Source organism: Phalacrocorax aristotelis, chromosome Z (genome assembly GCF_949628215.1).
Source record: "Phalacrocorax aristotelis chromosome Z, bGulAri2.1, whole genome shotgun sequence".
Classification (NCBI taxonomy): Eukaryota; Metazoa; Chordata; class Aves; order Suliformes; family Phalacrocoracidae; genus Phalacrocorax; species Phalacrocorax aristotelis.
Genome location: NC_134311.1, coordinates 42608521 through 42624904, shown reverse-complemented (window position 1 = coordinate 42624904; position 16384 = coordinate 42608521). Strand labels below are relative to the sequence as shown.

Sequence of the window (16384 nt, the reverse complement as noted above, 5' to 3'; positions counted from 1 at the left end):
AATCACTCGTTCTCAAAAACTGCTATCAAAACCTGTACTGAAGTCCAAATAGCAAATTCCACCCCAGCTAGCTTCATTTAAGATGAACAGAATTTATGCTTTTTCTTATCTTTAAGTAGGGACCATCCATGTGACTTTTAAAGCTAAAAAGGAAAGATGGAAAAAAAACCCAACAAAAACCATTTAAATAGGAGTCCTCCTCTTCCACATTAATACCCAACATTATAAATGTTATAACTGAGAACTAGATTACTGTAGTTTAACCACAACCAGAATTCATAATGGCAGTATATGAAGAAGACAGCTGTGACGTGGAGGATGAGAAACACAAGCATCAAAGTATAGTAGCTGTAGTAGATGATTACCCTCAGCTGAGAAAATGCACAAAGGTATCAGCAACCCATCTCTCCTTAGGAAAAAGGAATGAGGATCCTAACAGGCTTCCTACGTAGAGTTGGATGGAGAAAATCATCAGAGCTACTTCTAGCCTCTTTCTTGAGATTTATCCATGCTAGGACTCAGAATTTATATGTAAAACTTTAAAAGACTACATACAATATTAAACTCTAAGCTTTTACATGTGTTTCTAAATTATATATCTTTTGTTCCCTTTTACTGTCCAAGTTGTCGAATACAATGGCTTCAAATTTTTAGGTTTCCCTACAAAATAAGAAAGACTAGGGAATTTTTGGTGGAAACTGAAATTCTCATTAAATTGCTCTGCTTTGGGAGCTAGCTGAGCCTTGAGAAATCCTGCAAGAATCACAACAGTTTCAAACAGCAGGCATTTGCAACAGTGAACAGAAGGGAGAGGTAAGATCCTGATGCAATTCCCACTGTTCCGGATTCAGAGGGGGTGTGATTTTTTATGTTGATACTTAACTGAAACTACAGAGTATCAGGAAATTAATGCATTGACTGCACTTCTTGTCATTCAGCCCTTTAATCCTCTGTCCTGGTTTTATCTGGGATAGAGATGATTTTCTTCGTGGTACCTGGTATGATATTATGTTTTGGATTTTTCTGGAAACAGTGTGGATAATAAGGAGATGTTTTCATTACTGCTGAGCAGTGCTTACACAGAGTGAAGGCCTTTTCTGCTTCTCACCCCACCCCACCAGCAAGTGGGCTGGGTGTGCACAAGAAGCTGGAAGGGGACACAGCCAAGACAGCTGACCCCAACTGACCAGAGGGATATCCCACACTATATGACGTCATGCTCAGCATATAAAGCTGAGGGAAGAAGAAGGAAAGGAGGGACTTTCAGAGTGATGGCATTTGTCTTCCCAAGTAACCATTATGCATGATGGTGCCCTGCTTTCCTGGAGACGGCTGAACACCTGCCTGCCCATGGGAAGTAGTGAATGAATTCCCTGTTTTGCTTTGCTTGCATGTGCAGCTTCTGCTTTACCTGTTAAACTGTCTTTATCTCAGCCCATGAGTCTCCTCACTGTTACTTTTCCAATTCTCTCCCCCATTCCAGAAGGGGGTGTGAGTGAGCAGCTGTGTGGGGCTTAGCTGCTGACTGGGGCTAAATCACAACATCCTCAAATAGCAAAAGGCTAGAAAGAGCAGAGAACTACGGCTGAAAGGCAACTCCAGCAGACCTACTTCAAGCTCAGCTAGCAGCTGATTTGGGAATGAATAGACTAGCAGAAACAACAGTAGGAGAGAGGTGGTTAAGTAAACAAAGGTAACTAGAGTCGATTTTGGGGACACAGTATGAAAGATATAATTAATAAAAAACAAATTAGTAGAACAGACCCCTACCTAGTCTAAAAGTACTAAGCTCTGCTTTCTTCAACTAACACAGTCTGTGCAACATCCGTCAAAACTCACTGTTAGTCTTACCTATAATTTCAGCAAGAAGGAGAGAAGTATCTGTGTAAATTGTTGCAAAGTAGCAAGCTGTAGTTGTGCCATTCTTTAGAGTTCGTCTCTATAAAAAGAAATCAGTTTCAGATGTCTGGAAAAAAAAATAGTCAAGCTGCCAAAATGTAGAACTGGCAGTCTGAATTCAAACTGCGAGAACATTTAGCGATTGTGAAATTGTGCAGTCAAGGGGGAAGGTAAGATACCAATTCTTAATTTCATAACAACTTTTTAAAGTCTGAGTGTTCATAAATACAAAAATTCCTCTTCCAAATCCATACAGGATTTTAACAATAGCTAAACCCATAGAAACCAGTTTGTATTTCCTTTACTCAAACTGGAAATAAATTCTGAAACATATTTAGAAATACAACCAAGCAGTCATTTGTGCTATTTCCTAGTTTTGAAAGGCTCTCAATTCTTCACAGTGAAACACTGTTTAGTGTGAGCAAAGCAAACCTTTGGGAAAAAGTAGTGGTTTTCATTTGGCCACCTCATGTGGCTGGGGAAAAATAGCCAGGGTTTCATGTATAAAAACTCTTTGTTACTTCTGAATACAAAGTAACAAACTTCAAGCTAAAAGTAAACTGAGAACTGCTCAGAGTGTAATTTAATTATTCATTTAATTATACCATTTGAAAAAAGACAATGATCGATACCTGCTCTTGTTACTTTTGGGGGACATAACAGTAAATGAAGAGCCATTTAAAGTTACATTAAATCATTATTAAATTTATATCTTTACTTGCCCTTGGGACTAATGCATACTAAATTGACTACCCAACCAACATACAGGTTTAAATTACGTTTTTGGATTCTGGCTACAGTGTAATTTAAGATTTTTTTTTTAATCAGGTTGAAGGTGGGACATCCAACGCAACTTTTAAGAAAGTCTAGAGATAATTATTTGACAAACATAAAGCCAAGCTCTGCCTTTTCTATACAATACTCAAATTAGAGTCAATAATTAAAAATATATATTCAAGGGTTCCTAAAATTAGTCTCAAAAATAACATAATTACTGAGAGAAACTACCTTTGTCTTTCTTAGCTTTTAAAACCCAGAATTCTCTAGTTCTAGATTCCTAACACCATTGTTAAATGAAATCCAAAGACATTCTGTTTGCAAAACATCAGCATGAAGCATTGGCTTTGCTAAAATTTGAGGGACTAGAGTAGGTTCCAGCTAAAAACTGTCAAACTCCACCTAATTTGTTTCTTTTATCTAGTATAGAAAGTCTTTGTTAGAAAGAGAATTTTGATCTGAAAAAAATCACAATGTTTTCATTACAACTCCAGAAGTCCGAAGATACATATGAAAAAATACCTGCTCTCCACAGGCCTAGTCCTGTTTCTAACAGCTGAAAGTTATTATCAGCCCCATCAAACATTACAGAGCAACTGGTATTCTGCAGCATTTGAGGGTGAAGGCATTTTCCTGACCTTATCTGTTTTGATACACATTGGGAAAGCCTAACCATTGTGCTGAAACTGCTACAACTTCCATCTGTCACTAGCAGTTCTTTTCCAGGTGATGTTATTAAACACCTGCACAGTAAGCACTTTAGCTGAGCTGATGTCACCCAATCTCAGCTGATGGAGATGGTAACAGTACGTTGAGGCACACAGCTGGAAGGTGAGACCACCTCTATGTTTCAAGTAGCTGAATGCATGTGTGCTTGTCACTAGAGTTTATAACCAAGCTGCCCCTGCGTGTTTTTATTATGGCAGATGGCAAAAAGTAATTTTTTCTTTAAATTTGTTTGGCAAGGACAGTACAACTATTTATTTCAGATTCACTATGTTATTATTTTGACAACACATGCCATGGTATTATACAAATGCAGTGCAACTTATGCTGGGCAAATCATTTAAACTGTTGAAGATATTTCAGTACACATATTAAAGGATTCATTTCAGTTATAGGTGTGACCTAGCTACTTATTGTTCATCAAGTGGAATTTGACCTTAAAGCCTTGATATTGCTCAGAACCAGTCTAGCTCAGACACAGTCCCTCTCTTTGTGCCACAATACCATTGACAGGCTTCATCTAAAGCCCCTGCAGTGAAAGACATTCCTGCTACAAGGACCTCAGCCGTAGAAACGCTTTCCCTAATTACTCCAAAACGTCCCAGATTTGTCATCTGTGAGAAGCATCTTCTCTTCAATTTAGTCTTTGCAGAAGACAATTTCTTAATAGATGGGTTTTGTGCAGAAAAGGAAATACCCTCTGATTTTTTTTTTTACCATGCTTGGTTATTTCTGTGGTTGTCAGCACCCGCTGGCTATACCAGTTCTGAGAGTACTCTTAAATGTTGGTCATTGTACTCAGATATCAAAAAAGATTAAAACCAAGTTTGTTGTTAACCATGTGGTTAAATGAACTGTCTTACCAGCAACAACAGAACGAGACTGAAACTAGTAGGGGACAATCTTGGCTAGGAGTTAGGACAGTGGTTATACTGTTGGCTGTATCTGGTTTTCATGACATTAAAACATACTCTACTATTTCTGCTGACCTTCTGAAAACATAAATGTATTTCACAAATATGAATGTTGTCAAGTAGGTGAATAACATTTGTAGTACTTACAACAACTCTGGTGTACACTTCTTCAGCAAAATCACTGTCTTTGTATTTGGCTTCTGTTGGGAATGTGTAGGTAGTCAACCACTGCAAAAGAGGTAGATCTACTCTTGTACCAGTAAATGAATACTGAGGGGCATGAATGTGTGTATCTACCATTCCTGGCATGAAGAATTCACTAGGGAAAGAAAAGAAAATAATAATAGTCCAAAATGACATGAAACTTTTCACAGTAAGTAGTTTTGCTTTAAACAGTATGTTTGAGAAAAATCCACCAGAGTAAACATCAAGTGCAGATTAACCTTCCCCTTCCAGCATCAGCTTATCAACTCCTACTGTACTTCTACCCATACTCCTTTTACTGTATGAACCAGTTGAATGATAATTTTACACAGATGTATAGCTAACTGAGAGAAAAACAATATGATGAATCCAATTATCTTTAATATTTACCCAGACTAAATACCAACAAATAAAGGCAAACTGACTTGAATAGAATAGAATAGAATAGAATAGAATAGAATAGAATAGAATAGAATAGAATAGAATAGAATAGAATAATTCTACTATTATAATACAATAACTAAAATCACTCCACTACAGAATCCACCTGAAAAACAGAAGTTTTGGGCACAGTTTTTCATCCTAGTATTTGGGATGCCTCTAGGTACCAGGCAGTTATCTTTACAAAACTGTAACTTCCTATATCCCAGTTTTCCTCTACATTATATATGTGTCTATATATAATATACTCAATCAATGAATTTCAAGGCTTAATGGAAGAACCTGATCTCCTTCTATGACCAGGTGACCCACCTAATGGATGAGGGAAAGGCTGTGGATGTTATCTACCTGAACTATAGCAAAGCCTTTAACACTGTCTTCCACAGCATCCTCCTAGAGAAGCTGGCAGTCCATGGCTTGGACAGGAGTACTCTTCGCTGGGTAAAAAAATGGCAGGATGGCCGAGCCCAGAGAGTTGTGGTGAATGCACCTAAATCCAGTTGGCGGCCGCTCATGAGTAGGATTCCTCAGGGCTCAGTTTTGACGCCAGTCTTGTTTAATATCTTTATCAATGATCTGGATGAGGGGATCGAGTGCGCCCTCAGTAAGTTTGCAGATGACACCAAGTTGGGCAGGAGTGTTACAGAATCACAGAATGGTAGGGGTTGGAAGGCATCTCTTGAGATCATCTTGTCCAACCCCCCTGCTTGAGCAGGGACACCTAGAGCAGTGGGCACAGGAATGCATCCAGGTGGGTTTTGAATGTCACCAGGGAAGGAGACTCCACAACCTCTCTGGGCAGCCTGTTCCACTGCTCTGGCACCCTCACAGGAAAGACCTTTTTTTCTCATATTGAGGTATAACTTTCTGTGTTCCAGCTTGTGCCCATTGCCCCTTGTCCTGTCCTCAGGCGTCACTGAAAAGAGTCCAGTCCCATTGTCTTAACACCCACCCTTTAGATGTTTATAAGCATTGATGAGATCCCCCCTCAGTCTTCTCTTCTCCAGGCTGAACAAACCCAAGTCTCTCAGCCTTTCCTCATATGGGAGATGCTCCAGTCCCCTGATCACCTTGGTAGCTCTCTGCTGGACTTGCTCAAGCAGTTACTGTCCTTCTTAAACAGGGGGCCCAACACTGGACACAGTACTCCAAAGGTGGTCTCACTAGGGCTGAGTAGAGGGGGAGGATGACCTCCCTCAACCTGCTGGCCACACTCCTTTTAATGCAGCCCAGGATACCGTTGGCCTTCTTGGCCACAAGGGCACATTGTTGGCTCATGGTCAGCTTGTTGTCCACCAGCACTCCCAGCTCCTTCTCAACAGAGCTGCTTTCCAGTAGTTCAGCCCCCAGCCTGTACCGGTGCATGGGGTTGTTCCTTCCCAGGTGCAGGACCTTGCACTTGCTTGTGTTGAATTTCATCAGGTTTCCCTCAGCCCAGCTCTCCAGCCTGTCCAGGTCTTGTTGGATGGCAGCACAGCCTTCTGGTGTATCAGCCTCTCCTCCCACCTTGGTATCGTCAGCAAACAGGACTGGACCCAGCACAGACCCCTGGGGAACACCCCTAGTTACAGGCCTCCATCCAGACTCTGCCCCATTGATCATGACCCTCTGAGCTCTATTGTTGAGCCAGTTGTCTGTCCACCTCACTGTCCACTCATCTAACCCACACTTCCTTAGCTTGCCTGTGAGGATGTTATGGGAGACTCAACAGGAGGCTGCGGGATACAGTGTCAAATGCCTTACTGAAGTCGAGATAGACAACATCCACTGCTAGGTCTGCTTGATGGTAGGAAGGCTCTGCAAGGGTATCTGCACAGGCTGGATCGATGGGCTGAGGCCAATTGTATGAGGTTTAACAAGGCCAAGTGCCATGTCCTGCAGTTGGGTCACAACAACCCCACACAGTGCTACAGGCTTGGGGAAATGTGGCTGGAAAAATGCCCAGCAGAAAAGGACCTGGGGTTGCTAGTTACAGCCACCTGAACATGAGCCAGCAGTGTGCTCAAATGGCCAAGAAGGCCAACAGCATCCTGCCTTGTAACAGGAATAGTGTGGCCAGCAGGAGTAGGGAAGTGATGGTGCCCCTGTACTCGGCACTGGTGAGGCCGCACCTTGAATACTGTGTTCAGTTTTGGGACCTTCAGTACAAGAAGGATATTGAGGTGCTAGAGCGTGCCCAGAGAAGGGCAATGAAGCTGGTGAAGGGTCTGGAGAGCAGGTCTTATGAGGAGCAGCTGAGGGAGCTGGGGTTGTTTAGTCTGGAGAAGAGGAGGCTGAGGGGAGACCTTATCACTCTCCACCACTACTTGAAAGAAGGTTGCAGTGTGGTGGGCATTGGTCTCTTCTCCCAGGTCACTAGTGATAGAACAAGAGGAAACGGCTTCAAGCTGCATCAGGTGAGTTTTAGATTGGATATTAGGAAAAATTTCTTTATTGCAAGAGTGGTCAGGCATTGGAATAGGCTGCCCGGGGAGGTGGTGGTGTTGCCGTCCCTGGAGGTATTTAAAGGAAGTGTAGATGTGCCACTTCAGGCCATGGTTTAGGAGACATGGTAGTGTTGGGTTGACAGTCGGACTTGATGATCCTAGAGATCTTTTCCAACCTTAATGATTCTATGATTCTAACAGCCACTGTGCCTAGAAATTCAGACACTGGTGAGTTAAAACTCTGCTCAATATCTTGACAGGAAAGGTATATTTACAATGGAACTGTAATATTGTTTGTTGCCATGTAGTGTTCATGCAATAACAGGGATGAATACATCAACATTACCAGGAAGTTGCTATAATTATTTTGTTTTGTGCTGGAACTCCATAGAGTATAAAATTTCTTTCACTCCTCTTCCTTTCTCCCTGACTACTGAATGAACAGTGATCTCATCTCTTTGTAGCTCCCCTTCTTCCTGTTTTCCTGCATGCTAGAAATGCTGAAAGATCTTTCTCAATGTGATCCATATTCACAGTACCTTCTGTCTTGCTCAGGCTATTTCAAGTGAAGTAAAGATCTGATGACTCACATATTCTGTATGATTAGCCTTCAAACAAAGCATACAGATTTTTTAACAACTGAACACTAAAACAATGCTGCAGCTCTAGATTCTAAGCCGCGAGTCATTTACAGTTGTGCTACTACATGCAAAGCATAGTAGGTGCAATCCAAAACAATAACAGTTCACCAGAAAGGTGGGGTATTTCACTGGTTGAAGAAAAAAGAAACACTCTAGATGCAATACAGTTAGAAATCCAAGGCTCTGTGTTTAGGTTTAAATCTTCTAATTTTATTAGTTTTTATTAGGGAGTGTGTCAAAGCCCAAGCAGTTGGATTTTATATCTGCCCTGTTAGTGTTGCCTACATTTACTAAGTCTAGGGTTTTGAGCTAGCTAGGCACAGCCTGCTGCTAACAAAATGGATATAAAATGTAATCTCAAGAAATAACATAATTTACTTCCGTAAGCACAGAAGAGGTCATGCGTGAAAGTTAAGTATGGCATTTTGTTCTGTGCAGTGTAAATCAGGCAGCACAATTCAGCCATGGCTGCAGTCCCAAACCAACGAATGCAAAAAGTACACGGACCATCCACCCTCCAAGTCCCATCCAGGACACAGGCAGCTATTGGGTTAAGAGCTCTCTCAGAGCTGAAAGGGAGTTTTGCCCATGCCATTGGATTTAACTTGCTCCCTGCCAAAATGTATTCACAGAGACTTGCACTACTTCACTCAGAGAATAAACTGCATTTGCTGAAATTAATCTAAACAAAACACATACTGGTTACTCAGTTCTCTTATGTCACAAGTTTTGAACCCCCACTTCTTGGCCAGTTGCTCTTGCTGATCAGCTTGTTCCAAAAACACAATCTAAAAAAAAGAAAACATAGTTAGATACTTTAAACCCGTATACCACATCAGCTTTACGTGAAGGCAAAACAAGTCATATCTTAAAACAGATTTTACACACTTACTACAAAGGTGATAGGTTTGCATTGAAATACTTGTTCTTCCTGGCTATCAAGCATGATTTTGAAATACCTACTCACAATCTAATGAATAACCAAACCTATGTTGTAACTTGTAAGAAAACAACCAATTCATTCTCAAGTAATACATGGGCAAAACTGCATAGAGTTCAGGATTTCTTGGCATTCCTGTAATATACCACCATGCTAGCAGTATGGTTGTTCATTGTGGAGGTGTGCAAAAGCTTTACGGGAATACAATTGCAGTATGCAAAAGCAGAGGGGTCAAATTAATTGCTTTGCCTAGGACTGACTGGCACTGAGCTAAGTGTTTTCTAATTTTCCGCTTGTGTTGTTAATGTTGGGCTTTTTTAATTTTTTAAGTGCCTAAGAAGAGAAAAGCGATTGAGGGAAAAATTGTGGATAATCTTTTGATTTTCCAGAACAGACTAAAAGCATGCCTAAGATCTTTGTTTTTGTCAAAAAACAACTCATGGTCTTCTAACTCCCTTGGTATAAGAGCTCATCCCTCTAGGTTCAAGGGAATGATCTCACTGCTATTGGCATCCTTCCGTCCTGTGAATATTCCCACACTGAGGGCCTGTATCACCCTTGTGACAGCAGTTTCTATGTCAGCAATTAAAAACCATGTAAAGGCAAGATCAAAGAGTTGTAAAAAGGCAATAGGAATGAACTTAGGAGGCAGATCAAAAGGACCAAAAGAGCACTGTTTAGCCATTATTTGCATTCCCATTTTTTTATGTGTATGACATTACCTTTAGCGTTTCCTATTTTTTCTATGGAGAAAAATAAGCAAAAGCTGCTAAGCTGTAGACAAGAAGGTTTTGGCTGCCTCCTCTCTTAAATGCACATACAGCTTATATGATTTACTTTCTGTAAAGAGCAGATGTTTTCAATTTTTAGTCAGAAGAAAACCCTGTTAAAATCATATCATATAAATACCACATTAGCAAAAATTGCATGAATAATGTAGTCCATTAATACTTCATATGAAGCAGCGTCTCTCTCCTTCTGAAGAGGAATATAGCCAGCTTAATTAGCTACATATCTGCAGAGGGCTTAGAATACAGTTCTACTGAAATTTCTGATGAGCAAAAAAGAAAATGTCACTCAGATGCCGAAGTCAAAATGGATGCAGAATGAGTAATGTTAAGGCTGCTGAAAAAAAAAAAAAAAAGAAGAAAAATAAAAAAGGGGGGAGGCGGGGGGAAGGAAAGAGAGAGAGAAACATGAAACACCAGATGGCAAATTCTGGAAACAGACGTTGCCATGGAAAAGAAGTGACTATTATATACTCCTAGGGTACAGATAAATAAAACACTTAAGTCATGGAAGAATGAAGAACGCAGATTTCAGGGGAGCTGGACACGTGAAATCAACTCTAAACCTGACACCTGGTCGATCATTGTCGAATGCAGTGACAGATGAATCAGCAAGACTCCTATACTCTTTTCAGACAAACTTTCCAACAGAACACCTTGGTCACCCAAGAGATGTTCTCCATTGCTTTAGGGTGCATTTGTTCTGGCCACCTTTCTAACACTGAATGCTTTAAAGTCTTTGAGGTCCCAGGCTTGGACATTTGCTTGCGTATTTGCTTCTACATTCAAGGTAACTGACCTGGTACACTGGTCCTTTGAATTAGTCCTGGTCCTTAAGTCACTATAGGGTCACGAGAAGTGCACAGGCAAGGCTAAGACCTTCAGCTTGTAAAGAAGGAAGTCAAGGGCAATAACCAGCACTTTAGGAAAGGTGTATCACAAAAAGCAAGATCAATGGCTGCTAACACCAGTGCCCAAACCCTTTGATCAGTTTGGATGTCTCACCTATGTGATGGGTTAAAGGATCCAAAGATGAGGAGCTGAGACCTCCCTACGCTGGTGCCTAGCTCAGGCCTTTTTTATTCCAGATGCCCAAAGCTCCTCCATCAACACATAGCTGGTCCACTAAACTATGCATCAACCACCCCTGATTGCCTCCAAGCACCACGGTGAAAATAACTTTGCTACCAAAAGAACAGAATGTGAACAATACTGGCTGAAGGAACACGGGGATTTTTTATCCAACAGTTCCTGTGTTACTTGGTTCCCGGCTATGACATTCACAGCTGAACATGAGTAAGGGGTCCATCCTTCTTTCCCCTCCCACATGCTCCCACAATGTTTAGCCGACTTTTGCAGTTCGACACATGATGCCTGTTGCTTGCCTGGTTCCCAAAACTGGAATGTGAGGCTACATGAGAGTCAGAAGAACTTATTAGACCCAGCTCCTGAACAGACAGACCAACCTGCTGAGAAAGGCTAAGTAACAACTCCAGCGCACCTCAAACAAAATTTAGGATATCTGCAGACTCGTGTCAAGGAGGTAACGCGCCATTCCAGTTACCTCCAGCTCCTGCAGGCAGGAAATCCTTTCCCCGCTCTCTTTTCCCTTGTCGACAGGCTCCGAGTACTTCGAGTGCGAAAGTTTTCCGCTTTCTCCCCCCAGACGGGCAGAGTCGGCCCTGCCCTACGTCGCCGCCGGTCCGCGGCTCAGCACCCAAAAAGGTCATTTTCTCCACGAGCCAGCGGGGCGGTGGGGAACAGCGGGACACCCGAGACCACCACCCTGGCGGAGCGGAGCGGCCCGGAGCGGCGGCTCGGGCACCCCCCACGCCTCCCCGGCCGCCCGGACCAGCCACCCCCGCAGCACCCCTTCCTCGCCCCCGCGCTCACCTTCCCGCTATCGTCCACCCCCAGCAGGTGTCCGTGGAGGATCTCCATGGGCGCCGAGGGGACGGAGTGCACGAAGGTCCCCCTGAAGACGTGGGTGAGCGGCGGGTGCTGCGGGGAGCCCATGGCGGCGGCGGGCTGGCGGGCGGGCTGGCCGGCGGCGGGGCTGGCTTCGCCGCGGCGGAGGCGGCTGGGAGTTGCCAGCCGGCGGGCTGCCACCCCTCGGCCTCTCACGGTGCCGCTGGCGGCTTCCTGCAGCTGTCACCATTTCCCCACCCCCTAGTGACTTTCTCCTCGAGGAGTGGTTTCGGCGGAAGGAGGGCGGGAGACTGCCCCCCCCTTCCCTTTTCTTTCCTCCCTTTTCTTTCCCTTCCACCGGCGCCGGCTGGGGGAGGCGGGAGGTGCGCGGGGTGTCCCCCCACCCCAATCCGTCAGCCATCCCCATCACCGGACCCCGCCCCCGAGGGGGGCCATGTAAGAGGCGCAAAAGCCTGGAGCAACGCCCGGTGGGTTTTGGGGTCCCAGTTACTTCCTGGGAAGTGGTGAGACATCCGACAAGGCGTCCGGCAATAATTCCCCAGCGCCTGGCAACTGACTTTTGCAACCAACCTGAAGACCGTTAACCACTTTCACAAGCTTCATTTACTAAAGGCTGAGTTTGTAAGCTTGCTCTGCCACAAGCTGCCAGCAGCTTGCAGCCTGTCGCTCTGTGCCTGGAGCACTAGGAAACTTATTCAACGTTTTAGAAAATAGAACTAATTTTAAAATATTATAAACTTAAAACATTTATTTAGAGGTGGCAGTTACTGCTTTCTTTCACCTGTTCTTTTGTAATCAGTGCTGCAAGATTAATCTCTCAGACTGTCTCCTCGGTCCTCGCCCCCTGTACTGCATGTTAGTAGGCTGTAGGAGTGGGAAATAGATGCCACCTGAGGTACCAAAACTACCAGAGGTAGGCAGCCAAATGCCACATTCAGTGGAGATGGTCTACAGAAAAAGAGAAATCAGCCTCAGGAAAATGAAAGGCAGAGAAAAATTAATTTTGTTAACTGAGAGAACTGCACTTCCAGAACCACATTCTGCTCACACAACGTAAGTCAAAGTACATCATAAACATGTGCTAAGAGGATCGCTATTGAGAATATTGGGATAAGACTTCATGGGGCCAGAATGATGTACACCAAGGATAACACCATGAGTGACCTCTACTCTCGTTTGAAGACACCTTTCTTCATCAGGTTGCCAAGTGATGAAAGAACTTGGCACTAAGGGCACTGACATCGTCATTCTCAAAGCTGGATTGCAAAGTTTCTTGTTACATAGTTTATCATATCTTTGCATTTCCCTTTGTGCTGACACTATACAAATGCATAGCAGATTATCTTTCCTGCAAGTTCTCCAGATCAATGGTGGGAGGAGAGAAAGACAAAGTGGGAAAGCACAGAATGAATTTTATTTTGATCTGCTGTGGGCACTTCATCAGCCTTTATCCTGCCTTCTTTGCATAATGCTTTAGGTTACTGTGAATAAAGTTTAAAAATTACTAGACTTACTGACTCCAACCGAAAGACCTTATCTTGACTTTGCTATCAACTTAGTCAGGCCATAAAGAGTGTCCAAAATAAAATGGACATGTGAAAGTGACTCTTACATGCTGGTATTGGTAATTTCTTGTGAGAGGTCTTGTAGTTTAAGAAGACTCCCAATGAGATAAAATGGATTTTTAAGACACATGGCTTTTTTTTTTTAATTGTATTTCTAATCTCTTTCACATGAGAAGCTAGCAAACAGAACAAAACAAAACACATTGCTCTTGCAGATCAATCTAGTTTGGAGAAGAAAATGGCATGAGAATCTTCCATGCAATTCAATCTGTGACCCCAGGTGAGGAAAATTTTCTTCTTCTGTATGAAGGTTAAGGAATGAGTCAGAGGCTGGTTTTGTCCCTGAATAACAAAGGGTAGAGGGAGTAGCGCTGAGAAATAGGGTGAACAGAGACCAAGCCCTGCAGAGGTAAGCTCAGTTGTTCCTGTGAACAGAAGAGTGAAAACAACTTTCCCCAGCAATAGCTACTGCTCCATACAGCCTCCTTCTGCTCTTGTGACAGCAGCTAACCCAATTTTTCAAGGTACCTGGGTCCTACTGTATGCTCTCCTCTCCAGTATGCTGCCCTAGGTACCTGCGTGCTTCACTTAACTCACATCAGTCTACACACAGCCTTCAGCTTCAAATCCTGAGCTCTTGTGCTGGCTGCTGCCCAGGCGCGTGTACACTGCGGTCCAAAGAAGTCATCGGCAGAGATTACTAATCCTGAGAAACCCTTTGGCTGCATTTGGTGGGCACGTGGGCTGCTCCTGAGAGTCCGAGACTGCTTCAACCCTGGTTTTCCATTAAAATCTCAGGTATTTACTCAAGCTACCTTACATAAAGGGTGATACTTACCCCATTGATTTTAGTGAGATTTAGTCCAGCCAGTATTTATTTATACATGAGAAGAACACTGAAAACACTGACAGTCTCTTTCTTTAGCACTTTTAAGAAGGAATGTCAATAACAAACACTGTTAATGATAAATGTATTGCTGTAATTGGGTTCCAAATGCTCTGAAGTTTTATAATTTCGCTTTTGAAAGAACTAAAGGTTTTTTCTGCTTTTCCAGCTGTCATGTGGAAGAGAATGGAAGCCCCTGAAGAGGGCTGGTGGAAGAATGATTAACACCCTTCCCATTTCCCGGACATTTTTTTGGTTATTAGTTTGCAAGTTACACATGCGTGCCCTAGATATTGACATGGCTCAAGATGAGACCTCGGCCAGACGTGAAAAACGGAGTCATTCTTCCAAGATATTATAAGAGGATTACACTGATGTATGTTTAGTTTCACTGGAATATGCTGAGCTAGGCAGTTTACCTCACTGGATATAAATGTAATGCTCTGTTATCACCGTTACATACTAATTATGGAGTGACTGAAATAATTTGCCTTTTTTGCGAAACAGTTGAGGGTCTGGCAAGACATTTAGCTTCTTAAAAATTACAAAATACTTTGTTTTAATAGTATTTTAAAATAAATCTTAGCTTTAGAAACTCTTTGAAATCATCATACCTGGATTAGCACTTTTACGTTAAAGTACATAATCACTGTACTTCGATATACTGCAGTTTAAAAAATAGTCTGTCTTACCATTCAATAGCTTTTCTGACTCTCTTTGTCTTCCAGTACATTGTCTTCTAGTCAATTATAAAAATAAGTCTTTATGGTGAGTCCTGAAGCCAAACAACTTCAGGACTAGAAGACGAACCCATCAGTGTACTTCTAGGAGCACAGGGACAGATTTTAGCAGGAATAGAGTGTCATCATTCTCATTAACACTTTTATTTCTTGATCTCTTGTTTTACTTGCTACACTGTACAGAGCAAGAATTCAACTTGTTTCAAAGTTTCAGAGCACCTAAGCTAATTCTGCAACATCTAAGAAAAATAAGAAAAAGGAAGTTGCCTCTCCCCTCACTTTCAAAAAGTAGTTGATGTGGTACAAGCCACTGAACAGAAACTCCTATCATCAGGACTCTGCTGAGGTAAGTGCCTGCGGAGCCTGAGCATCAGGGTACATTAATTATTGTTCTGATATGGAAGTGAATGTTCTTATTGCATTTTATGGTCAAAATGTACCTTGTATATAATTTGTAGCATAGCAACTAAGTCAATGGAGAGACAAAATATAATTGATTTATCTGCTATTGAGTGATTTTTGTCTGTAAAAGAAAGAGCTGAGTGTGCAGCAAATACTTGGGATTATTCAGAAAAAGAAAGGAAGCGAAGCATGATATATATCTAGTCTCAAGTGTGAATTAAATTGAGAGCTAGGGTTAATCCAGCACAGGCTACTTCAAGCACCTCACTTTCCCTGAAACATTTATGTCATTAACATCTGTTTACAATACTTTATTTTTCCAACTCCAGCTAAAACTGAAAATTACCCCACCTAAAAAGGGTAAGAACCAATGACCATACATACAAGCTCCATTTCAATTACTGCCATGGGCATTCACTCTGCAGGTCCTGGACAGAGTTTTCAGCCTTTGATTCCCAAGTCTAGAAAAGCTTGGGAAGGCAAGGATGAGACACCTCCAAGGGAAGCTAGAGTGACCTTTGGATGTTTTCCTCCTCCAAGGGGCCAGCACTGGCATAGTCCTGTCGTAAAATATCCCATCATTAGAATTTAAAGGTAGTACGTCTTACTTGTTCCTTGGTACATAACTACCTGAAGTGCAGATTGGCTGATGTTAGTTTTAATACTGATAAAGATTTTGTGGTTACTGCCTTGTTCCTAACAGGAATTGTAGGAACTAAGCCAAAGGTGTCCTTAAGAAGAGCAAGGAAATACTACACAAATATCAGTAAAGCTCATCTTTCACTGGAAGTGCAAGCATGGATGGGTGAAACATGCCAAAAGATTTTGTTGGCAGACTTATTTTCAGTTTCCGCAAGACACACAGGATGAATTAATACACTTGCTAGACTTTACCTCTGATCATGCTAAAAGAGAACAGAACAGAACTTGGGTGTCTGCTGTTGTTATGGGGAACAAATTGGGCCAGGACTTGGTGTAGTTGCCTGAGCCTTTTTACTGAGAAAACTTTATCGGTGGAATTATATTGCATGATGAATGTGTGTTTTCCTCAACCCTCTCAGTAATGGCGGGGTTTTGGGGGGAGGTTGTATTTGGAAGAAACAACC

General features: G+C 42.4%; 1 protein-coding gene across 1 annotated transcript in view; it reads right to left on the bottom strand.

The window, feature by feature from the left end:
* The window catches only part of GDA (guanine deaminase), a 29173-nt gene extending 17293 nt beyond the window's left edge, over window positions 1–11880 (bottom strand). Inside the window, exons 1-4 of the mRNA XM_075078330.1 lie at window positions 11650–11880; window positions 8728–8816; window positions 4464–4635; window positions 1852–1939 (exon numbers count right to left, since the gene is read on the bottom strand). Coding sequence (XP_074934431.1) covers window positions 1852–1939; window positions 4464–4635; window positions 8728–8816; window positions 11650–11772 — 472 coding nt within the window. The 5' untranslated portion in view covers window positions 11773–11880. The remainder of the gene's footprint in view (window positions 1–1851; window positions 1940–4463; window positions 4636–8727; window positions 8817–11649) is intronic.
* Window positions 11881–16384: the final 4504 nt, after the last annotated feature.